At 44.1% G+C, this 24,864-nt stretch overlaps 2 protein-coding genes across 2 annotated transcripts in view; both read left to right on the forward strand.

Moving 5' to 3' along the window:
* LOC104281118 (vitellogenin-2-like) overlaps positions 1 to 10,363 on the forward strand; it is a gene marked incomplete at its 5' end in the record, with an annotated part of 13,425 nt that extends 3,062 nt beyond the window's left edge. The window contains 13 exons of the mRNA XM_009878999.1: positions 16 to 398; positions 888 to 938; positions 1,859 to 1,948; positions 3,044 to 3,256; positions 3,351 to 3,493; positions 3,863 to 4,001; positions 4,524 to 4,659; positions 5,098 to 5,284; positions 5,610 to 5,701; positions 6,675 to 6,772; positions 7,506 to 7,665; positions 9,237 to 9,398; positions 10,245 to 10,363. Of these exons, the coding sequence (XP_009877301.1) occupies positions 16 to 398; positions 888 to 938; positions 1,859 to 1,948; positions 3,044 to 3,256; positions 3,351 to 3,493; positions 3,863 to 4,001; positions 4,524 to 4,659; positions 5,098 to 5,284; positions 5,610 to 5,701; positions 6,675 to 6,772; positions 7,506 to 7,665; positions 9,237 to 9,398; positions 10,245 to 10,363 (1,973 nt within the window). The remainder of the gene's footprint in view (positions 1 to 15; positions 399 to 887; positions 939 to 1,858; positions 1,949 to 3,043; positions 3,257 to 3,350; positions 3,494 to 3,862; positions 4,002 to 4,523; positions 4,660 to 5,097; positions 5,285 to 5,609; positions 5,702 to 6,674; positions 6,773 to 7,505; positions 7,666 to 9,236; positions 9,399 to 10,244) is intronic.
* Positions 10,364 to 15,270: 4,907 nt separating this feature from the next.
* On the forward strand, positions 15,271 to 24,793 carry LOC104281117 (vitellogenin-2-like). The gene is made up of 17 exons (XM_009878998.1): positions 15,271 to 15,319; positions 15,483 to 15,634; positions 17,419 to 17,670; positions 17,820 to 17,981; positions 18,135 to 18,283; positions 18,714 to 18,864; positions 18,972 to 19,129; positions 19,212 to 19,377; positions 19,826 to 19,951; positions 20,974 to 21,192; positions 21,610 to 21,827; positions 21,945 to 22,042; positions 22,470 to 22,594; positions 23,264 to 23,365; positions 23,977 to 24,096; positions 24,196 to 24,385; positions 24,696 to 24,793. Exons 1-17 carry the CDS (start codon positions 15,271 to 15,273, stop codon positions 24,791 to 24,793), a joined length of 2,535 nt encoding a protein of 844 aa, XP_009877300.1.
* Positions 24,794 to 24,864: the final 71 nt, after the last annotated feature.

The following is a 24,864-nucleotide window of genomic DNA, read 5'->3' on the forward strand; positions in this document are numbered from 1 at the left end:
GTAGTAGCAGCAAAGGCAGCAGTAGCAAGAGTAGTAGCAGCAAGAGCAGCAGTAGCAGGAGTAGTAGCAGTAGCAGCAAGAGCAGTAGTAGCAGTAGCAAGAGCAGTAGTAGCAGTAGCAGCAGCAAGAGCAGCAGTAGCAGTAGAAGTAGCAGTGGTAGCAGTAGAAGTAGCAGTAGTAGCAGTAGAAGTAGCAGTAGTAGCAGTAGAAGTAGCAGTAGTAGTAGCAGCAGTAGTAGCAGCAGTAAGTCTTCCAGTCACCATAGCCATGGGCATCACTCAAGGTATCTGAACGGCAGCAGCAGTAGTAGCAGTAGTAGCAGGTCATCAAGTCACCATAGCCATGGGCATCATTCAGGACATCTGGAAGATGGCAGCAGCAGATATTCCAAAATATGGGTAACTTTGTCATTAAATTGACTGATGCTGCTAATGTTTGTGAATCACATTCCTGATGGCACCTAGCTTTGCATCATAGATCAGGAAATTGAGTTGACACAGTAAATTTTAGCAACATAAAATCGCAAAATTTATTCTGCAAACACACCCACAATCATTGTCTCAGATGTCTGCTTCAAAGCATCTCAAAAGTTTCCACAAGACTGTTGAAACTTTTAGTATAGACAGGGAACTATTTTTTGCCAATTTGCTACTTTCTGTCAATATTCATTGCATGCTTCTATCTTAATTTTAACATGGGGACATTAATGTTATATATAAACTACTTCAAGTCTTACTTCGTCTGCCTGTGACTAAGCATGCAGAACTATGTATGAATGATAATTAGTAAAATCCTTACTTAATTCCTAGTGCTCAGATTTCAGTATAATTGCAGCATTTTTCTTCTTCTTGGATTTTTCATCATCTTTTTTTTTATCATTTTCAAAGGAAGATGATGAGATTTATGGGTATCGCTTTAAATCAGCGCATAGACAAGAGGTGAGTTTTTCTTTCCTCATTAAATTAAGTATGGAACCTGTTGTGAGCCAAATGGAAATGTTAAAGGCAACTAGCTGTCTTTGCTGAGAAAAATTACAGTACTGATAACATTTAGAACACCAAGTAAGCCATGGTAGTTCTTCTGAGATGTGTAAAGACAGAGCTATGTTGTTCTTTGTGTAGCGCACGTGACACTATTTGTGGCTCTGCAATGTAGATGCAAAGCTCTACCAAAGCCCTACAAGGGACTGGGGATGCACACTTTGGAGGCACAAAGATCCTACCATCAAGAGCTTGGATCATTTGCCTGACTTTCATCCCTTGGTTTCTTGGGTTGAAATCGCTATTGATACGAACCAGGACAGTGATGTTGACAAACATGGGAGGATACCTTCTTTTATAGTATTTTTAGTTCAGTAGAAGATTCTTACTAGGGCTTGAGCCAGCCAGGGGCAATGTACTTGATATTAGTCATCCTCAAAAAGTAAGAAGTGGAGCTGTGTGTGTCCGTTCAGTTGATCCTTTCCATTCAGTTGATCCATCCAGTGTGTCCTCCAGTTGATCACTCCCTTCCAGAAGTAAAATGAATCAGTTCTGATCTTTGATATTGAATCGAGAGGCTGAATCAGTTTGACTTGCTCTGCTCCATTGGTTTTTCACACAGGGAATTCTCATCTACACATGTCCTTATTTATTTTTTCTGAGGGGTCGGATATATCTGGGTAACCAAGATTTTTCCAGAGCTAGATGACATGACCTAAGCAGGACAAAGTGTATTCATTGAGCTGCTCAGGGTTGGAACGCAAGTTTACTGACACGAAGTGCCATGACACAGAGTATTCTGCAGCGCTGCCTTGTGCAATTTCTTCAGGCATGGTTTTAACTTATCCTCTTGAGTATGAGGTGTTTTCTTCTTGCAGTTCCCTAAAAAGAAACTCCCGGCTGACCAACTTAGCAGCACATACTCCTCTACCAGATCCAGTCATGCCTCATCTCGAGCTGCTTCCCGGGTTAGTTTCATCATTTTTGGGGGTTTTGACAGTTTGGAAGAATGGCAGAGGGCTGTGTGCTTGTGGGAATTGTACGGCTGGGGTAGTGGGGAGGGAGAAATACCAACCTCTCAAGTCTTGGGTGTCCATCAAGAGTGAGACAGGCACCTAAGTTCCCACACACACTTTCCTCTGTAGTGAGATGAGGATCCTTCTTACTTGCACCACAACCCAGCTCTCACGGGAATCCCACCCAAGAGATGCCTGCAGAGACTGATCTTGTGCCCTCTGCAGCCAGGCGGGAATTTGAGGTGCTGCAGTGCCAGCGCAGGGACATTGGTGGTGGAGGCTGAGGCTGAGAGGAGTCTCAGCAGAGGGTGTGCTCTGGAGGTGACGTGTAGCACCCTGGCTCCTCACCACCACCAAGCCTGATGCGGGCAGGCTCGATCTCTGTGGCAAGTGCTCAAGTGAAGTCTGTTGATAGGGTGAAGGAATTGCAGGTCATTGCGCACTTAAGGTCCTGCTGTCAAGGTGGGAGGTTCTTAGATGTTGAAGACAGTATCCTGGACTATATTTTGTGCTAGGGTGCTGTGCAAGCACAAAACCTGCCTGTCCCACAGAACTCACAGGTGAAGTGTGAGGGGAAAGCCAACAGACCAGGCAGACAGATGAAGAGGAGGACACTAGCTGGGGGTTGCTGTTGTTGTGAGGGTGAGTGATGCGTGCGACTGACAGCTGCTGTTGTTAGTCAGATTGAACTAGTTTCATTCATGGCCAATATATGGGTATTGACTATGGTTTGTGCTTCATTGTTATTACTGTATCCTAATGATATGAATATTTCCATGGTATCAGCTGTAGCTCAGGAAGTGGCACAAATTTTGGCTCATATAAAACAGTGATAAAGTCCATCTGTGCGTGCAGAGGCACATGCACGTTAAAGACGTATGGATGAGAGTTTATAGGCGTGTATGTATGTGTGGTACATATGCTGGTGTATATTTGCAGTTCAGTTGCTTATTTTTCATTTATCCATCTAGATCTTGCATCTAAAATGTTCCACGGTAACTCTCTTATAATTATATTCTTTGTATACTTTCTTGCCCTTCTTCTTAGCCTAAGTTTTTGGGAGATGTTAAAACACCAGTATTAGCTGTTTTTCTTTACGGCATTCGTAACGATAAGAAGATAGGAGGCCTCCAGCTTGTGGTATATGCCGATATTGATTCCATCAAGCCCCGGATGCAGGTATTCGTGTCAAACCTCACAGATTCAAGCAAGTGGAAGCTCTGTGCTGATGCTTCAGTCCTCAATGCCCACAAGGCAGTGGTAAGGCTTAAAAATAGTTATATACAGCTGTATGTATCACAGGAAACCCATGCTCCATGCATTTAAAATTGGGCAATTTCTCTCTCCATTATAGGCTTACCTGAAATGGGGCAGGAATTGCCAGGACTACAAGATTTCAACTGAGCTGGTCACTGGGCGGTTTGCTGCCCATCCTGCTGTGCAAGTGAAACTGAAGTGGCCGAAAGTTCCTTCAAGCATCAGATCCGTAGCAGAATGGTGAGGTTCAGCTGGGAAAAATCAGCATCTGCACGTGAGGTTCTAGTGGTTAAAGTACTGGCTATTATTTCATTCTCTGATCTGTCCAAGTACTGCCTTTGGACATCAAAGCTGAGTGTAAGATTGTCGCCATCCTGTTGTAATGTACAGTACTTCTTTATACTGGGCATAAGTAGTGAAAACCAAGGATCTGATCCTTCCTTTCACTGAACACTCAATCAGTAAAACGGAGAGTGATCATGGGCACCTAACCAGGGATCCTGAAGGCTCTGGATGCTACTTGCACACGGATGTAAGACAGCCTGGTTGGGTGTGTGCTGCTTTTTGCTTCTCTATTTCAGCTGATCTTTCTGATCTGAATTTTTTAAGGTTTTACAAGTTTGTTCCTGGGGCTGCGTTTATGCTGGGGTTCTCTGAAAAAGCAGACAAGAATCCTTCTCGACAAGCAAAAGTGATCGTGGCCCTGACTTCTCCAAGGACATGTGATGTTGTCATCAAGCTTCCTGATGTAATAATGAAATATTATTATCACTCTCCTTTTTTTTTTTTTCTAGTAGAAAAGCGAGACTATTGTGTTTTAATTACAGTGAGTCAATTCTGGAAAGAAAAGTTAAATAAGCATTAGTTTGCACGCAGATGATGAAAACAACTTTTGTTTATTTTCAACTTTTTTATATGACATCTAAGAATATTCATAGAGTGATTTTGTTCATGGAAAAAGAGACTGCTGGGAGTACTCATGATGATGTACATTCCCATAAGTGCTCATCTAACCACACTTGAAGGGGAGTAGTTCACTCTCTCCCAAATAATATCTGAATGATGACCGACACAAGGAGAGAAAACTGTGAGCAGAAGCAGAAACTCACGCACAGTGAGTCAGATGTGTTGTGTTCACATAAAGTCTTCGTCAACTAAAGTAGAGTAAATTGAAATCAAATTCTAAATAGGAGGAAAACCTGATCTCAGCTGTTTGCTGTGAATACCTGGCACAAGTGTGTTTTGAATGTGCTTTTGAATTCCTTTTCAGGTGATCCTCTATGAAAAAGCCATGAGGCTTCCCCTGTCACTCCCTGTAGGTCCGAAGATACCAGCTTCAGAGCTGCAGCCTCCCATCTGGAATGTCTTTGCTGAGGCCCCCTCTGCAGTGCTCGAGAATTTAAAAGGTCAGGAGCTAACTGGGTTCAGAAGCATCCTCAGTCTCACAAGTTACTTGCGCACCTTCTGAATTTTTCTGGGATTACTTGTCTCCAGCTAATTAGGAAATGTCCTGTAATAATATGTGAGTGGTTCAACCAGGAGATAATATTGCACATACAGTACAGAATTCACCGGTATTTCAGGGATTAAGATACCAATTAGCTGAGCTGATGACATTTAAACTTTCTGGTGATTATTTTTTGCTAAATAGTGGAGTTCGTTTCCCATAGCTTTTTTAGGATTTGTGGGTGATTTGGAGCCAAAAGCCCCTGTAATCCATGCAAAAAATGTCACACAGTGGAAAAAATGTAAAGTTAAATAATATAACAATAAAATTAAAGTATGCTATTTAATTACTTTCTTTTATGGGAAAGCAAATACTCTCTGTCATTTTATTTAACCAGCTAGCTGCTCAGTTTCCTATAACAAGATCACAACCTTTAACGACGTTCAGTTTAACTACACAATGCCAGCAAACTGCTACCACGTCTTGGCTCAGGATTGCAGCTCTGACCTGAAGTTCCTGGTGTTGATGAGGAATGCTAAAGAAGCTATAAGCCTGAAAGAAATCAACATCAAGTTCGGCAGCCAGTAAGTAACTCCTGCCAGATGCTGGGAGCATGAGGGACTGCATCATCCACATTTGACATGAGAGGAGCTTAGATGTGAGCTTTACTGCACTGATTAGCAGCCCATGGGATTTCAGCTTTCTCTTATTTACTTTCCGTGTATTTGAACGTGATGCGGATGATGTAATCCTGCATCTTAAGTGACAGGAATACCCCTGAGATAATTTAAATAGCTGAAACGAGCTTATGCTGTGACCAGTAATATTTAATGAGCAGGAAAATGCCTTTGTCACGGTGTGTGTGTGAACATGATGCAAACAGGGTGTGAACGCTCTTCTGCTCAACAGTGAAATTGATATGGAACCTGCGAACGGATGGGTGAAACTGCGGGTGGATGGGGTTGAAAGCCCCAAGACCAATGTTTCATACGTATCTGCTGGTAAGTGATGCAGCATCTGCTGTTTCAGTTTCACATAGGTTTTAGTCACCTGCATAGGAACATTTAGAAATACTAATGAGTGTTTGAAGCTATTGAAGTGGCCAATTTAAGCAAGATGTAACAAACATGAAGATCCCTCCTTTTTATACATTACTGCAGCTCCCATTGGAGTTCCGGATTTAAGAAGTGTTTTGGTTATGCTATAAAATCTTGCCTGATTAAAAGTTTTTGAAGCAGCTCTTTTCTAAAACTCACTACACTTGTCTATCAATGTTTCTCCTAATTTGATTTGTAGATATAAATTTGGCTAGTGTTCTGAAGTCTGCTAGGAATAAATATGAAGAACTGGTAAAATAGCCTGTTTGCTCCTCTCCAAGCAGGAATAGTTTTTTGTGTGGAAGGTAGAGGAGGACTTTGTTTCACTCCGTGCTATGCACTCAAGGGCTGTATACAAGGCAGGTATTTCCTGACTGTAGAGCTGAACTATAGGAATCAGGCTAAGTCTTGCTGAAATTGGGTTAGCATTTGCCAGTGCTGAGATTTGTCCTATTTGTAATGTACCTGGGAAGTGATAATTGTGCTAGAAACGGCTCCAGTGACAGTCACGGTGTTCTTGGTATTCCCTTACTCCAACATAGTGTACTCAGGGCGTTGTACATCTGCACGGCTACACAGATATGGTGGACATCTTTGTAATAATTTCTAGAAATAAATATGAATATGCTAATAATCCAAACGAAAATTATTAAATCTGGGATCATGAAAAGTGTTTTCCATATTTTTACAAACACCTGTTTTCTGTATGTACACATTTCTATATTGTTTTGCTCTATGTTTTGTTTCTTGAATAGAACAATTGAGGAATTTCAAGGCAAATAACATTTTAGAAACATGAGCGTTGCTTTTCTCTTTCTTAAAGAAGCTAGGTTGGGTCTGGTTTGGTTTTGCTTTGCTTTATTTTGTTTTCTTCTAGATGCTTCCCTGTGGATCCGCAGTGAAAAGCAAGGGCTTGAACTTGTTGCCCCAGCCTATGGCATTGATAAATTATACTTTGATGGATACACATTCAAGGTATCGTTCTTCCTCTTCATAAGCTTGGTTGTTGAGAAATTTCTATAGAATTATTTGAAATTTGTATATATGAGTGTGAGAGTACACAGTGGCAAAGCCAAATGTGTGCAGAGCCCAAAAAAACTTAAAGCGAAGATAATACTGGAGGATTGCACAGTCCTGATCGTTATTTCTGAGCAGAAGAGAGAAAGTTTCACTGACAAAAATACCTTCTTGCAGTGCAGGTGTATGTTGGGAAATGGGCCTGTGAGTGTACGCACACTGAGTCAGCAGTGCATGTACCAGAAAATGAGTTTTCAGCTCCTGCACACTGTTCTTTGAGCTGTGTAATTCTGCAAATTGCCAAAAAGGCAGGCATTATTTTAAGATGAATCAATGCTTTAAAGGCTGTGCTAAAAATAATGTGAAATGGGAATGTAGGAAGTGTAAATCTATCACTTATATTATAAAAACACCCATCAGACAAAGCTTCAGCCTAATAATAGTCTAGACCATTAATAACCTAACATACTAGACTGGCACTGTAGGTTTTAAAGGCTGTAACTTTTAAAGACGCTGCAGCACCCCAGGAATTTGGTGTCTGACTCTCAGACCCTTTCAGTAAGAATTTGAAGAGATTTTAAATGTTTGTACATTAACTTGTACTGGAAGGGAGGGACCTGAGCAAAAACCTGCTCCGTAAGTATTACTTTTTTTAATGTGAAATGGTTTTGACTCTTTTTTTTCCTCAAAGATTCAAGTTGCTTTATGGATGGCAGGGAAAATGTGTGGAATTTGTGGAAAATATGATGCAGAATGTGAACAGGAATATCGGATGCCCAATGGATATCTGGCTAAAGATGCAGTGAGCTTTGGGCATTCTTGGATGCTGGAAGAAAAGCCTTGTACAGGAGGTATGCAAGCGCTAATAAATTTAATACAATATTACTGCAGTTGTTTAGAAAACATAGAATCTGTTTAGAAAACTTAAAATCTATAAAAATTCTAGAAATAGAAAGAATTTTAAAAGAATTCATTATAAAGTTGTCTATTAAGTACTGAAATCACTTACCAGTTTAGAAAGAAATAAGAAATTACAAGTTAAGCAAACAAGCCAAAATATACAAGTTAGTTGAAATTAAATAATCAAGCTGAAACAAAGTCTTTACTTCAGTTTTGAAGTGTTTTAAAAGATCAAAAAAAAAAATGAGGGGACAAATTCACGTGCAATGCTTTGATTTAAGCACAACAGCATTTTCCAGACACAAATTTCCACCATTTGCCCCATCAAAAAAATCAGATGGGGAATAGTAATTACTACCATGGCTGAACACCTGATTTTTGAACCAGTGCAACCTGTCAAGCAAACTGTTCATGAGCGGGCATGAGCAGTTCCAGAGACTTAATTACATGATTGGAATAAAAAAAGCTGTGTTTTAAGGGTTTGAGTAGGTTAGGATCTTACAGTGATGTCTCAGCTGAGGTTATGATGCAACAGCGTTCCATAGCGCTGTGAGCAGAACGGGCACGTGGCCTTCGTAAAGACGTCTTGGTGGGAAGGACTTTGTTGTTCCCCTGGAGATGGCTTCCACATGTTTGGCTGTGTGTTAACTGTTCTTCTTCTACGCCTTTGTCAAGAATACTGGGCATCAGACCTGCTTTAGATGGACAGGCAGTTCACACACACGTACACAGTGCTGTTCCCAGGGTTGGCAGCGACTACAGACTGTGTTGCCATTTAACATCTGTTGGAAATGGCTGGAATTTTAAGGAATAAAGTTTACAGGCAGGAATAAATTGTGGTCAATTTAGCTTCTAACACAGTTTTAACTGCTTGTCCTGGGAATCCAAAATGAGAGCGATATTTCTGGCTGGCAGACTTTTGGTCTCTCTCTGCAGCAACTCTGTGCCTGAACGACAGTGCTATGTTCTACTGCCTACACTGAATAGCGTAATTCTTCAGTGATTATTTTTATTTGTTCAGAAATGCCACCTTTATTTCCACTGCTGAGTGTTCAACACTTTCCAATGTGGTTTTCCAGCTATTCAGTAAGCCAGTTTACTTTGAAAAATGTTTCTTGGAAAGCAGATCAGACTATGTTTCTACATGCTAATGTAGGAATAAGCTAGTTGCATTTGAAATTAACTTTCTGTAGTTCCATATCTAATTAGCTGACTTGAAAAGCTTATCAGTTGGTAATGCTGCTTCATTTATGATCAAAATATAGTTTTCATAGAGGACAGTTGTTTGCAAATTGGCAGTGTTGGCAGATGTGTCCTTCTGGGGAGATCTGAAGATTTTACTTATACTGGGAGGGAGGAACCTGCATAGCAACAATCTGCTCCATGAAATATTGCTTTTTTTAACTTAAAATGTTTTCGACTTTTTATTCACAAAGATAACATGTAAAGGTCCCTTCGAACCAAATGCATTCTGTGTTTTTGAATGCAAGCAAATAAACAATCCCCAACGGTTGTGTTGCAGCCTGCAAACTGCGCCGCTCCTTTGTGAAGCTTGAGAAGACGGTTCAGCTTGCGGGCGTAGAGTCCAAGTGCTATTCTACAGAGCCTGTGCTGCGCTGTGTGAAAGGATGCTCTGCCACCAAGACTACTCCAGTCACTGTTGGTTTCCACTGTCTCCCAGCTGGTAAGTCAACAGAAATCCTACTGAATAGGAGCTGCACAAAGGTCTAAACAGATTGTGCCTTGGCTCAGTTATTCCACTTGAAACGTATAATCTAACATATCGACAGGCCAGGATGGACTTACTGGGATATTGACTGAAGACTTTTCCCTGTTTTCATTAATATTTAAAACTCCCTTTAGCGAGAGAGATGTTTTTCTGTTGTAATTTTACTTTCATTATACCGGCATTTAAAATCTAAACTGAACTCCCCTTCATGGTGCTTTAAGCTAAGAAGGTAAGGGCAGGGTTAACAGCACAGTGATTCAGCTGAAAAACTGTGTATTGTAGCCTCAGCCACATCTGATCGTGTGCAGCACCCTGAAACGGGGATCCTTGCCTTGTATATTTTTATAAATCGCTGCCTTTGGGTGTGATCCTATTTCACTCAGCTGATTTAGGGAGATGTGGACAGGATTCCTGCACATAGGTGCAGTGATATAGAAGGACGTCTTTTTATGGCTATGTTGTAGGTTATAAGATGTTAGATAAGGTAGACATAGATTACACAGATGATAGGTTAATGTCTGTTTTCCAAGTTTGATTTTTCTTTAAGACTGTAGTATCCTTTCCTAAATACATTATTAATAAAATTCTGCATGGAAGTGGTAGTTTTCAGGGTAGAACTGGCTTATTAGTAAAGTGGGTTTCCTGGAACATTTCTGTGTGACTTAGACAAATATAAATATATAAGCCAGTGAGGAGAAGCCAAGCCTGCTGTAATTAATGACTAGTTGACAGTAAATGCTGTAACTTGCAAAACTGCTTCTGAATTATGCTGTTGTCTGTTCATTTCTTCTTCCCCATCAGATTCAGCTACCAGCCTGACAGACAAACAGACAAAGTTTGACCAGAAGTCAGAGGATATCCAGGACACTGTTGATGCACACATTGCATGTTCCTGTGAGAACGAAGACTGTGGTGCATGAAGCTGTACGTTGCAGCACAGGGAAAAACATAAACACTGTAATGTTTTTATTGTGTGGTGTAAGAAAACTCATTTTAAGGAATAATAGAGATATGAAATTAAGTGTCGAAGGACGTGTGGAATCTTCCCAAGTAATTTAAAGTATTAAACTTTATTATTGTAGAAGCTGTTACGATTGCCCATAAATATCTGATTTCGTAATAAATCCATGCATGGAAAAAATATGAAGCCTTCCTTATTTCACTGGTTATAGAAAGAGGAGGTCTGTGTTCCTTTTCTCACCTCCCAGCCTTCTTGAGTCTGTGACTGTCTTCTGTGCCCCAGGCGCGTGTCCGTGTCAGGCCCCATGGGGATGTGGGTTGGGTAGCTGTGGTACCAGGCTCCCACTTGTTTTCCCCTGGGCTTTCTTCCCCAGCGCGGGGTCCTGTGCATGCAGAGCTGGAACGAACCACCTCTGCAGGAGCAGCGCGGCTGGGGGGGCTCTCACATCATGTGCCGTAGGGAACAGCCAGATCAAGGAGTAAGCCTGAACCTCGTGTCGCTGGTCAAGGCTGCTCTGAGGGAGTCAAGAACACATTACGCTCCTGATGCACCACATGCAGAAGCCAGCACGGATCAGGGGTCTTTGAACAGGACGCAGTGGCGTTACCCAAGCCGTCTGCCTGCCCAAGGCGCCAAAACAGAGCCAGACCTTTGCACTTTGGGGCAGCTGCCACAGCCTCCGCACCCAGCGTGAGCCCTCGCTGCGGCCCCATCAGCGGGTGGGCTCTGCCTCCTGCCTGTGGGATATTTAGAGAACAGCAGACATGTTTTGAACAAGCCAGGCAGCCTGTTTTTAGACAAGTTTTAGGCCTCGCTTGACAAGAGTTTGTGAAGGACATTGTGAAGGTCACTAGCTGTGAGAATACGCTGAAGCAAACAAAAACAAGGAGCTGTGACTGGTGTATGTGACTGAAAACAGAAACAAACCCAGGCTGCAGGTGGGGAGAAACAGGAGCGTGATCAGCAGCGAAGAGCGAATCAGCAAAAGGAAAACAGCGCGTGGACAGGAGCATGGACTGCGTGTGCTTGTTGTTAAGAGCCAATCAATATGGAGCATTTAGAAAACAAGGATGTTGTGAACTGTATATTAACCACGTTTGTGCATTAATAAAGTGGCATTTGCTTGATCACATTGATCTTCAGCAGTGTCTGTGACTTCTGCGTCAACACCTGCCCGCCTGCTGCAGGTCTGCATGGGCAAAGAGAGAGACCTGCTCCTCCGTCCCGAGCGCTGGAGCCCAACAGATTCCAGTGCATCTGGAGGATGTTTTCTGCTTGCCCTTAAGGCTGTGCTTGCAGGCCATGTATGCATGTTGGGTTGGTTTTCAGAGAATTGCTTTAGGAGATGGAATAGACATAATCACTGATGTCAGTGAGGTTGTTGGCAGCTTACGTCATCAGAGATTTGCACAGATTTCAGTAAAATAGTAGCGAACTTTCTTAAGTTTATATGCCTTAATTCTCACACATCCACACATTTTTATTCCTGGCTGTATACATATTCTTTTTTTTTATATTTAATGCAAAACAGAATGTGGTCCTACTGAACTGTTAAAAATAGAGATCCTCAGTAAATTAATTAAAAGAGAAGCAAGTTACCTGTTTTTTAAAATCAGTGGAAAACCAGGAAAAAAATGCTGCTTGCCTACAACATGTAGGGTGGAGAGGTACGCACTGGCTAGTTTTGAAAGCATTTGAGAACATACTTCAAAATTGGTGTCATTTTGCTTTCCCTGGCAGCAGCTTTGGTAGTTTCAGTGGATGTACATATGTGAATTTTATTGTTTGGACACGAGTTTTATAGTTTAGAAAGGTAATGTCCTTAGTATCAAAAGGAGTACATCTGAAAGACAGCCGTAAGTACACAGTTTTATACAGTTTAAATGCCATCATGATACCTTGCGCTACAAAACGACAGGGAGCTGGCAGCAGGCAGTGTTTTGGTGCTACTCGGCATCAGCAGTAAATCAGTGAGACAGTGAGTTTGCTGTTTGGAAGTGACACGGAGCAGTGACGGGAAGCACAGGCTTCCCGGGTAACCCCTGATGCCAAATCCAGCATAAGTTGGGGCTTTGCATGAGTTCTCAGCACCGGTGGGGCCAGCCCATGGGACTCCTCTTTCCCCAGCCTGCCAAGGCTGGAGCACAGTTTTGGGGGTTCTCATCTCCCAGCCCCCATGCTCAGGTGCAAGGGGTGTGACGAGCTCAGCAGTAAAGCACCAAGCCTTGGCAGGAGACCTGCAGGTGAGCATTGCCCAACCACCAGGGCAGCTGAAGCATCCATGGGACCACGGTGGGGATGAGGGCTGAGGGTGTCCACCTCGCCAAGGGCTGCGGGGAGATTTCAGCCAGCCCCTGCTCCTCTCCCTGACTTGAGGGGCAAGCGTATCTTGAAAGAAATGCTGTCCTGGGCACAGCAAAGCTGTTCCTCACCCTCACAATTTTCTTAGGACTTTTTTTTTTTCTGTTTTTCCTTCAGGTTATATTCTTCGGAGAAATAGGAAGCACAAAAGGGCTGTGAGTGTATGAGGAGACAGGCTGAGAGTTGAAATCATTCTTGACATACTGAAGAAGTGATTCTATGAAGTAACGCCCAAAGGAGAAGGCCTCACCAACAGGTTTTGTCAACACCTGGAGCAGAGGCACAGACAATCCTGCCCCATGGCAGAGGTGACCGGGGGTCCAGTGTTTGCTGCCCAAAGTGGGGGGTGGGATGGGAGTGAGGTTCTGCAAGCCACAGGCTGGGGCGCTGAGGGTTTTTGGGGAGACTCAGCCTGTACAGCCCCAGGCAGGACCTTTATTTTGAGTGTTACACTTCATGGTGTCACTGATAGTTTGGTGTTTCAGTGATCTAGTGCTATAATTTTGAGACACAGAATACAAGTGCTGTTGCATTTAATCTGTCATCACAGCAGCACTCTTCTGCTTGCACCGCCACTGACCTCGAGTCCTTGCTGACCGCAGCTGTGCAGCTGCGTATAGCTATACCACAGGATATTAGTTTTGAGCCTCAGTTACCAGTCACCAGTAGCTTTATACTCAAATCCTTCAGATATATTCGCCATTTATCAAATCTCCAGAGAAATGACACAACTCACTAGTGAATGACTTGGCTTTTCTATCATGTGCCATCAGTTTAAAAAAGTTGGACCACAATGTAGTGCTGGTAAAAACTAGGTGAAGTATTTGCCATGCTTCCAAATTATTATTTATTTTTTTTTAGCCTACAGATGCAATCTTTGATCTAGGAACAAAATTCACAGTTTGTCAGACATTATAAATTATAACCCAACTGCCAATTATAAAAAAAACATCAGCTAAAGAGCATTATGAAAACTAAGCTGTCTTGGATCAGAGCCACTGATCTGTTGATGAGCAACTGAATCCAGTCCCTTCCCACAGTGACCTGGGCAGCAGATTTGTTTCCCCACCCACAGAGGAGAAGGTTGGTGAGCAACTGGTGGCCGCACGGCGCCAAAGGGAAGCCCTCAGTCAGCTGTAGCCCTCCTGCAGGGTCCTGATGGGAGCGGTGTGGGTGGCTCCGTCCACTCTGGCTGAGCTCAGCACCGTGCCCGGGGGGCCCAGGGGAAGCTGGGGACCAGGTCAAACCCTGGAGCTGAGAGCAGCCCGAGGAGCTATGGGGCCGCCTTCCAAGGGACAGGGAAAACACCTGCCAATGGTAGAAGGGCGCTTCGTCGTGGGGTGGAGATGGCGACCCTCATTGCGTGATCTAAGTTTGGGTGACCCATACTTTTTATACGTCTTTGTAAACCAAAAGGTATGTTCTGTAATGCCCATCAGCCTCACCCGTTCCATATCACAGGGAGACCCTCCCCAACACCCTTCTGTGGCCAACCATGGCGGTGAGAGGGGCTGATGCGTCAGTCCTGCAAGAGAAGGCAGGTGAGGGAAGCATGAACATCAGCGGTGCTTACCCATGGCCTTTGTGGCAACAGCAGGAGGTTTGTGTTACTGGGTGAATTCCCAATTCCCAGGGAGCAGCGCTGTGGGTGACAGCCTGTCCTGCTGGCAGCGGGGTGGGCATGGGCAGGGAGTCACCGGAGGGCTCCCGGGCGGTTTGCAAAATCCTTCTGGGGCACTATCAGTTAGATAAGGTGTGTGCCTTAGGGCCAGGTCACGACAACCTGGGCATGGGCTGCAATAGCACCAGGTGCTTCCAGTGAATAAAAACGATTACTAGTTTGGGTTTTTTTTTTTCTTACAGAATAAATGTTTTTGATGTTAACTGCCCTTTAATATTTTTAAGCTCTTGTTTCAAAAGGTGTTTTCAGCACATTTGGTTGGTGAAGTGAGAAGAAAAAAGTGCTTGTGATGATTTTGGCTCAGCCGCAGCAACTGGTACTTTGTCCTCAACCTCCTCTCCCTCAAAGGGCTTGAGTGGTTGATAAAAAGTTGATAACTCAACAAAATTCGTTGTGCCTGTTAATAATTCTTCTATAAAAGCCGCACATTTTCCCCTGCAGTCTTCAGTCGCTTTCAGCATGAAGGGACTCATCCTGGCCCTGGTGCTCACCCTTGTGGGTAAGTTGAAGCTTTACCAGCACTGCTGAGCCACGACGGCTCCTGAGCAAACTGCATCTCCTTGGGGCCTTTCAGGGATATTTATAGCTTAATTTGCTGAAGCTTTTTTCTTACTTCAGCTGTAAACCATTAGATTTGTGTGCCTAAGCTTAGCGGCAGGGGAAAAGCCAAGCAAGCAGCAGCTAGCAAGCAGCACTGGCATGGGCTTGTTGTCCTGGGGGTGTGGGGTGCACCCCGGGAGCCCATAACTGGTTGTTTGCCAACCATTAGCACACTGAGTAAATGAATAATAAATGAAAGGATCCACAGAGATGAGGTGTTTCTCATGCATCCTTCTCTTTCCTTCCACACAGGGGGCCAGAAGCTGGACCTTGGTAAGTGCACTCCCATGCTGTCCTCCCCTACGGCCACGGCTTGCCCACTGCATCTATTCTTCGGCACCTATTTTTCATCCTTTGCTGGGATGGTTCTTGTGAGTAACATCACAATAGTCATAGTGAAAGAGTTGTTTCTATTCTTTTCTTTTTTTTTCAATAGAGCCTGTTTTTGATACGGGCAAGACCTACCTGTACAGCTATGAGAGCTTCATCCTGCACGGGCTGCCCGGTGGAGGCCTGGCGATGGCAGGGCTGAAGCTGACCTGCAAGCTGGAGATCAGCCATGGATCTCACACTGACCACCTTCTCCAGGTAAATCACCAGGGGTGTGGGAGCCCACCTGCATCACACGGCTGCAGAAGTTTGGTCATATCTCCAGGCTGGTAAAATAAAGGACAAAAATTGGTCATGAGAGCTTAGGGCCCTTCCCAGTGCTGAGATGACCCCATAAACCCAAAATCAGACCAAGGGGTTTTGTGCAGGCAGTGATGATGTCCCAGCACACGCAAAGGTGCAGGAACCTGCACTGAGTTTTGCACAACATACCCCCAAGCCAGGCTTGGGAGGAGGCGAGGGCGCTGCCGGAGCGTCTGCAGCTGTAGCTGAACTGCTTTGGGTTACTGGTAGTGACCGACAGACAGCACTGCAGGTTTCCTCGCAGCCCACACCTCTGCAGGAGGGAGCCAGAGCTGCTCCGGCTCTGCTGCCAGCAGTACCTCAGCCCCCTTGACTAAAGGTGCCTTAGGTTCATCCTCATGTGAAAATATGGCAGGCAGCTGCTTTACAGAAATGTCCTTAAGACAGTTTTACTAAGGCAACATTAAGCTTCAGTATGAAAATGAGAATTCAAGCATGACATATCCGTGTTTTTCAACCTGGTATGTAGCCTGAGAAAAGCTTGGTGCTGGAATTCAGTCCCATCTGTCTCCACTATCTTCCTTTTGATATTCTTCACACAGGTATTAATTAAAATGTGAAGAATTCTTATGGTAATACTTGAGTACTAGTGATAGCAGATCTGGAAGCGCTGCTACTCATTGAAAAGATTAAACCAAACAGCTTAAAATACTGGCATGGAAAAACAGATCACAGAAAAGGGATCTGGAAGACACCATGTGGGGAGAAAACTGTAAGAGGGCACTTAGCATTCATCCAAGGAGTTTGCTCAATCTGTAATCCTGTGCATGTATTACTGAAACAGCGTGAAGAAATACCTATTAGCAAACTTCACACACTGCTGCAATTGCAGGCTCTGTTTAACCCCACTAGAGTTGCTGTAACTTTAGCAATGGCTGACAATAGTCTTGAGTAGGATTTAATTTGAGAAAACGTGACAAGGGACAAGCCACCCTTGCAGGACTGATTATAAATGCCTAAAATAAAACAGAGGACAACCCACATAATTTGCCTGTACATCGGAACATGTACTTTGATGTAGGTGGGTGGGAGGTGCGCGTGTATGTAGCCAGATACTTACGTGCACGCAGGCATGCATTTCCCACTAGGTAGCAGTCAAGGACTTGTGTGCAAGCTTTACAGCTTGATAAGCTCAAAATGATGACAGCCACTTCCACAGAAAGAGCTGTCAGCTCCCCCTGGGCCAACTCCTATGCAAGGTCCTGTGGTCATCTCTGCTCCCCTATCAGCTGTGCCGCAGCTTTGGTGCTCTGCGACGTGCTGGACCTGGCGCAGCAGCCAAAACAGTCCCCACGCGTTTAGGCAGGGAGCCAGAGCAATGGCTTGGCTGCCCTCAGACTGAAGGGAGATCTCACTGCACATCTAGGGAAAATGGGTGAGTATCCTTTCCATGCAGCTTGCGAGCAGCCACTGTTTCACTCACCCAGCAAGCTTCGCCAGAGTTGCTGAAGCTTTGAATGCTGCTTCCGCAATCTTATTCTTCTAGCAGATATCCTTCTTGGAAATTATGTTTCCAAGGATGCTTCCTAGGCCCAGCAGAGTCTGAGGAGGAAAACATCTGCCATGTTGAACAAGTGGCTTGTGTCTGGCCTTGGACCAGAAGTGCTCACTTTCCCTGTTGCTGTACGGATCCAGACTGGTGGTGAGCAGGATGAATGCTTTTCTTATTTTGTTTACAGATTCGTTCACCGAAGCTGGAGGAATACAATGGCTTCTGGCCCGCAGACCCCTTCACTCCGTCTTCGAGGCTTACAGAGACCGTTGCTGTATGCTTCAGCCAAGCCTTTAAGTTTGAATACATTGGGGGAAGGGTTGGAAGTATTTTTGCCCCTGAGGACTGTCCCATCCTGTGCATTAACCTAGTGAGAGGAATTCTGAACATGCTGCAGATAACCGTCAAAAAGTCACAAAATGTGTATGAACTACAGGAGGTTTGTTTTTTCTATTTTGATTGTACTTCTATTCTCATTTTTCTCTTGCATAGTTACTTGCCTGTACGTACAATTCCCAGGCAATTTTTTTTGATCTATTTATTGCTGCTTCAAGTCGAAAGTTCATTGTGTTTAATCAAAACTCACAGGATGGGATTGAAGGCATGTGCCAAACCAAATACGTTATCCGGGATGACAGCAAGAACAACCGTGCCACCATTTCCAAAAGCAGAGACCTGACAGACTGCCAGGAGAAAGTGGTGAAGAACATGGGAATGGCGTACATCCGCCCCTGCCCCGCCTGCCCCCTGGTAGGAGCCGCACAGAGCCCCGCTGCCACGCTCAGCCATACGCCGCTGCCAAACACTCACGCGTCCCACTGATGCTAGCAGGGAGTTTGGCTTGTCTGTGCTAATTAATTACCACCCGTTCATATTCCTGAGTGGGTCTCTTTGCACTTCTAGAGGGTCAGAAACATTAAGGGCACAGCGATTTCCACTTACAAGATCAAGTATGATGACAGCGGGACCTTGATGACATCTGCTACGTGCGAGCAGGTGTACCAGATCTCGCCCTTCAATGAACCCAACGGGGCAGCAGTCATGGAGGCGAGGTAGGCACTGTGCGTGTTCTCAGTGGGGCTGTGATTAGCAAGGCCAGGAGGGGATACCTAAAACATATTTAGTGGTGATCTGTGAGTTAAGAAGAAGCATCTGGCCCGTGGGCTGCAAAGAGCCAAGGTACCACACATGCCCTGGGGTGCCCAGCCAGGTGTCATGCCCTGCTGTCTGGGGTTTTTGCTGGACGATGTGAAACATTTGCCCAATCTCTTAGAGGCTTTGGCAAACTCTGGCAAAAGCTCTTTACAGTCCTATAACGTTTCCAGATAATCCTGAGCAACGCACAGACAGAAATGCATGACCTGTTTAGGGTCAATGCAACGGTCCTGCGGGGCACCCCGCAGGCTGCTCCAGCTGCTGTACCTGTCCTCCGTGCCCAGTGTGGTTAAAGGCTTCTGATGGATTTCTTTCTCTCCCTTGAAGACAAGAACTGTCTTTGGTTGGCATTGGAAGTACTCCCATCAGTGCACCAAAAACTCAGCTGCAAAACCAGGGAAGTCTTCGTTATCAGTTCGCAGGAGAGCTACTCCAGATGCCAATTCCTTTAATAAGGATTAAAAATCCAGATTTACAGGTATTAGAGGCTTACTTTTCATACTCTTTCATTATTTATAAGGTTAATAGGTCATTACTTGATTATCTTAGACGTGGATACTTCCAACTGTTTTTATTTCCCCATAGTTAACAGAAACACTGCGGCAATTAGTTCAGAATAACGAGGAAGGAGCCACTAAAGAAGCTTTAGCCAAGTTCTTACAATTGGTCAAGCTTTTTCGTGTAGTTGGCCTGGATCAAATTGATTCTTTGTGGGTGCAGTTTGCCCACGACCTTCCCTACAGGTAACTGTATTGCCTTCAGCCGGGATTTCTGCTCAGAGGCATGCTGGGCAATGAGGAAAACGCATCCTCCTCTCCCTGGCAGGCACTGGTTCCTCAGCGCCATCTGTGCTGCTGGAGCTGCCGACACATTCAGATTCCTGAAGCAAAAAATTCATGATGAGAAGCTGAACATCTGGGAAACAGCTGCTACTCTCCCCCTTGCCTTCCATTTCATTACACCCAGCAAGCAAACCCTGGAAGTTGCCTCAGTGAGTACAGAATCCACCTATTTTCTTCACACTCCTTTTAAAAGGTGAATTCACATGATTGAGTATAAGTAAAAGATACAATGTATTTCCTCCTAAATTTGCAAAATGCAAGGTATTTACAAAAAGGGGGGGATGGTTTAGAAAATGTTTCTAAACACTTTTTGCCAAAACTTTTAATGTCTTTGTTATTTGATGTTAAAACCCCCAAATCCTAAGAAAATTACTACTGAGAGACAAACTTGAAAAAATAGTATCATCAACCAAAATTTAAAGTACATACAGTGTAACTGGAGTGACTGTATTTACTTCTGTTGTTGCTGAATGACTAGCATTTGATTTAATTTCTGAAAATATTTAGGAAAAATCCAAAGGAAAAAATCTCAAATGTAGTTTGCACTAAATACCAGCTCTAATTACTAGAAACTAGAAACAATTCTTTCTTCTGCAGACTTTTCTGACCTGTCCCCAAATCCAGAAAGTACCAATGCATCGCATAATTGTTTACCTGGGATATGGTAGCATGGTAAATAAATACTGTGCTCAGACTTTCATTTGCCCAAATGAACTTCTTCAGGTAGGTGACTCTCATTTCTTATTCATAAGGGCTGAAGAAATTTTTTAAATGCCTCTAATTTAGCTCCTACAGTGCTGGAAATTAGGTAACTTGTTGTTTACATGACTCACTTTTAGCTGTTATTTCCTGCAAAATTGCAAAGACAGAATGAAACATCCAGCTGATGCCTTTAAAAATCTGGTTTTAACAGTTCAAAATTTCAAATGTAAGTGGTAGAAATCTGTGGGGATAATTGATCCTGTAAACAATCTGAAACTGAGTTTAGGTATGACAAATTTAGGATTAAAGCAAAACAATTATGATCCTTCTCTCTACTTTTACATTAGATGGAGTTAACAAATCTATTGAAAAGACACTAAAGTGTGACTATAAGCAAATCTCTAGGTATGTCATGGGTTAGGGCTTCCAAAAAGGCCCTGCTACATAATTGCATTTCCCTGGCAGAAATGTTCAGGACGTTGTCTTTGGACTATGCAGCTCTGGCTTCTTCCTCAGAAGGACCCAGCACTGAGATGGACTTCTGGTGTCCAGTATGTGTTTAAATCTTCCAAAAAAAGACTGAAACGAAGCCAAGCCGCCAGAAGCGTATTTTGTCTTCTCAGAATAGCAAAACTGTTTAAGTAGTCTTGTTATCTCTATAGGAAGCGAAAAACATGCAAGTGTAATCCTGCAGCCACGCAGAGCCTGGGGGCTGCAGGCTGGCGGGGCCGCAGGAGGTGCCCCGGGGAACAAGGAAGCCCAGCGACAGCTCGGGGCTGCTCTGCAACTTGCAGCAGACTCTCTGGTGCAGGCATCCCCCTAGGTTTTATCAGTTACAACACTACGTAAGGAGAAAAAAGTATGCCTGTATGTTCCATGTTTGGCATCCTGATAATGATGGTGAGATTTTTCATGGGAGAAAAATCCAAACAGTTTTATTCTGGGCTTTGCACCTGCAGTTGTTTTCCTTGCTATGGCAATGTGTATTTTTATGCATTATTACCAGATTGTTACCTGTTTAATATAGTCTGCTCTGTTTTCAGCCACTCCACAACCTTGCTACTGAAGCCACCAGCACAGGGGATGCCAAAGGCATGGCCTTGGCCCTGAAAGCCATCGGCAATGCCGGAGAGCTGGCCAGTATCAAACGCATCCTGAAGTTTTTGCCAACGTTTTCCGCCTCTGCGGCTTCATTACCAAACAGAATTCATGCTGATGCTGTGCTGGCCTTGAGGAAAATTGCCAGAAAAGACCCTGCAAAAGTAAATGAAATTCTCATTTAAACAAATGTCTTAGATGGTATGATTTGGGTCGACTTAGTGATTCAGGAACGATAAAGCCATCAGGTGGTGTTAGCCACACGGGGCAGATTTCTCAGTTACTGCTCTTCCTCTTGCCCACACTGCAAATTCCCAACACCACCCTGTCCTTGCTGATATCCCGGGAAAGAGGTTGCTTTGGTTGCTGTAGCTCTGAGTCCATTACTGATGGCTGTTTCTTCCAGCCCTGTTCACTGTGCACCCAGCAGTATCTTTATTTTCAGTGACAGGTCCCAAGCGCATGTCTCTATTTGGGGGTTTGTTCCCCATTCACTGCAGATCGTCATGCATGAGCAGTTTAGGAACCACCTCTCGCTGTGAAGTTTTGAGGTACTCACAGGTCGTATCTTCTTATTCTAGGTAAGGGGGATCCTCATCCAGGTCTTTATGGACAACACACTTGCTCCTAATGTCCGAATGGTGGCTTGTGTTGTCCTCTTTGAAACTAAGCCTTCTCTGCCAACTGTAATAGCTATGGCCAGCTCGCTGCTGACAGAGCCCAGCTTACAAGTGGCCAGTTTCACCTACTCACACATGAAGGCTTTGGCAGTAGGCAGGATCCCACAGCTCTATAATCTGTAAGTAGAGGAAGAAGTACAATTTTCAGTAGCAAACAGTGACTGTTTTCTTGCAGTCTTCTAAGAATTTGGTCACAGTTGACTATCTTTATATGATTTTAACTCTTTATCGCTCAGATCTGCTGCTTGCAACATTGCCATTAAACTGCTGGGCCCCAGACTTGACAGGCTGAGCTATCGCTACAGCAAGGTCGTGCATGTTGGAGAATATTCCTGTGAGTACCAGGTGCCCTGTTCACTGCTTCAGCTTACATAGCCAAATACCTCTATTGTGTTCTGTGGTTTTCATCCAAAATTTAGTCACAGGCTGTGAGTTTAGTACACTCTTGAAATAGAAAAAGCACAGGAACCTCCTAACACGCAAAATCCCCTGTGGATGTTCTACTACTCTCCGGGTATCTGCTGGGGAGAGCGATGCCTGCACATGGATTTAAGCCTCCTTCTTCAGTCACTGTCGTTGTGTTGACTCTGCCTTAGAACAAAGTTCTGCTCTTCAGGTTGCAGACCTGAGGATCTGTGGGATTGAAGCCTGGCAGAACCCCCTGTGATGTGCTACAGCATGTACCTGCGGTGGCTTACATGCATCACACACCTTGGAGACACTAACAAAAATCTCTGCTGCTTTTTATTTCTCTGTGACAGCTGAATATCAGGCCGGTGCCATTTGGAGGGCCTATATCATGAACAGTCCCAGCGCCACGTTTCCATCTGATATAATCACCAAAGTAAGAGGATATTATGCAAATACTGCAACGGATATTATTGAGGTAAGTATTTCATTAAAACAGCCAGCTAGATGCAAGCCAGCTACAAATATTTCAACAAGTAGTTGAAATAGCTACAAGTTTTTCAACAAATAGTATTTGGACTGTGATGTAGTGTTTAACTCAATCTCTGGCTGTGAGGGCGGATGTGGAAGGGAAATTTTAGATAATGATTATGATTTTACTTAGGCTTCTTTTATTTGTGCTTCTTGACACATACATTCATCAACGAACACATAGGCATGAAAATCCAGGAGAGCAGAGGAAAGCTTAGACAGCAGAACATTCCTCTGCCTACCTAAAGCCACATGGCACCTAGGGTATTTTGCATAAGTACAGGCAAATAGCATCTGAAATTAAATTTCAGCCAGCAGTGTAGCCAGGGCAGCACAAAACTCAATGTAACAGCAGGCAGGCATTTACTCAGCTACTTGGGCGAGCTTTGCAGCCTGGGCCGAGCTGTGTGCTGCCCTAAAATTATCCCTGCTGACTAATTCAAAGCTGGCTTAGCATGTCCTGAGCATCTGCAGCTCTAGTCTGCAGTCGTCTACAGGTAGACACAGCTTTATAAGGTTTCATTAGGAGCGGCCTCAGTGAATGTAATAGCAAGTACAAAGGTTTTCCTGGGCTCTCTTGTACTCGGGCTGTGATGCCTGACTCTCTTTCCCACAGGTGGCTCTCCGCTCGCAAAGCCTAACCAAGCTTGTCAGGAAGCAGAACATTCCCTTTGCAGAGTATGATACCCACAAGGCGCTGAAGGAACTCGGTAAAACGGTGTGTCTCTGCGCACTCCTCTGATCTGTTTGCAACACACAGTGCCTGCTGGCACCGGGGCTGCATCACCCACCCCCTGAGCCGTCCCTTTGATGTTTCAGTGAGAAAGGAGTCAGTCAGCCTCTTTGGTCACGGAAAGATGTACTTTCCTTGTACTTACGCTGTCAACAGATGCCACCTTTTCACTCAACATGTGTCAGCCCTTAATGTACAGTACAAAAGAGGATACTGGCAGCAAAAATTCATATGTTTTAAAGTGTGTGTTAAAACACAGTAAGTGGTTGCTCTTCTCTTTTAAAATTATTACTGAATAAGATTTTTGTTCATGAGTCCTTGGGTGTCACCCAATACTTACGGCAGCAGCAGAAATTACAAAGTCTCTACCTCATCCTTACATGGGGAAACTCCCACTGAAGTCAGTTATACAACATAAGAAAGGCCACATTGGTTCAGACCTGTAAGATGTCTACTAGTTTTTTGACTGAGGAACCAGCCAAAACCCCATGGTTACCATCCTTCAGATGGAATCTACTCTTTGTTAATACATTACTGCATTTTAAGTGTCATTATCTGGTTCTTCCCTTTCTCCCCACCTCTCCTTACCACCACAGCTCCTGGGATGGAAAGAACTGCCTCCCGAAGACCCTGCGCTGTCTGCTTACATCAAAGTGTTCGGCCAAGAGATCGCCTTTGTTGTCATTGACAAAGAGGCCATTCAGCAGACCGTGACGGTACCGACAAGGCTATTGTCTTTTTTGCCTGAAATGCTGAATAACTTCCCTTCCCTGTCTCTTCTTACCTGCTTACCTAACCTACTTCTCTGTTTTCAGAGTCTAACTGGATCATCAGACTGGCAGCCAGTGGTGAAAAAAGTGGTGGAAGAGGTCCAGCGAGGCATCTCAGGCCGATGGACGCTGCCGGCAATGGTGGGCGAGCTGCGGCACATTGTCCCCACGGTGGTCGGCCTGCCGCTGGAGCTCGGGCTGTGTGGCGCCGTGCTGGCCCAGGCTGCAGCCGACGGTGAGCTTGGGATGCCAAACTGAGACATTTCCCCATGATAACTGTGGGTCCAGTCTCTCTGCTGGAATTATATTCCTGAATAATCCTGAAAAATTCTCTTGTTATGTGGAGACAGTGGTGTTCAGCTACCTCCAAAGGTTTGTAGCATGTTTCACCTGAAACATATTTCTGTAACTCTGGTTTGGAGTAGCAATCTTTAAATAGTCAGGTAAAGCATCTCAAAATGAAAATGTGCTGCTCATGTATTAACTACTACGCTTACTGAAAACATTGTATCTCCAGCATTATTGTTCCTGTCTGTCTCTTGCAGTGAATATACAGATATCACCACCATTATCTGACAATTTTAGACCCTCGCAGCTGTTGGAAGGCAACATGGATATTCATGCTGACATCAAGCCAAAGTAAAAATTACATATATTTTTTCCGTACACAGACAAGCATTTATATATATTTGTTTATTTATATTTATTTTATAT

Source organism: Apaloderma vittatum, unplaced genomic scaffold (genome assembly GCF_000703405.1).
Source record: "Apaloderma vittatum isolate BGI_N311 unplaced genomic scaffold, ASM70340v1 scaffold20971, whole genome shotgun sequence".
Taxonomy (NCBI): Eukaryota; Metazoa; Chordata; class Aves; order Trogoniformes; family Trogonidae; genus Apaloderma; species Apaloderma vittatum.

Bases quoted from the DNA above. Each gene is read 5' to 3' on its own strand.
- LOC104281117 (XM_009878998.1), top strand. From the start codon at position 15,271: ATGCATCCTTCTCTTTCCTTCCACACAGGGGGCCAGAAGCTGGACCTT. The intron at 15,320-15,482 runs GTAAGTGCACTC...TTTTTTCAATAG, and splicing joins GGGCCAGAAGCTGGACCTTG to AGCCTGTTTTTGATACGGGC. The intron at 19,952-20,973 runs GTAGGTGACTCT...CTCTGTTTTCAG, and splicing joins GCCCAAATGAACTTCTTCAG to CCACTCCACAACCTTGCTAC.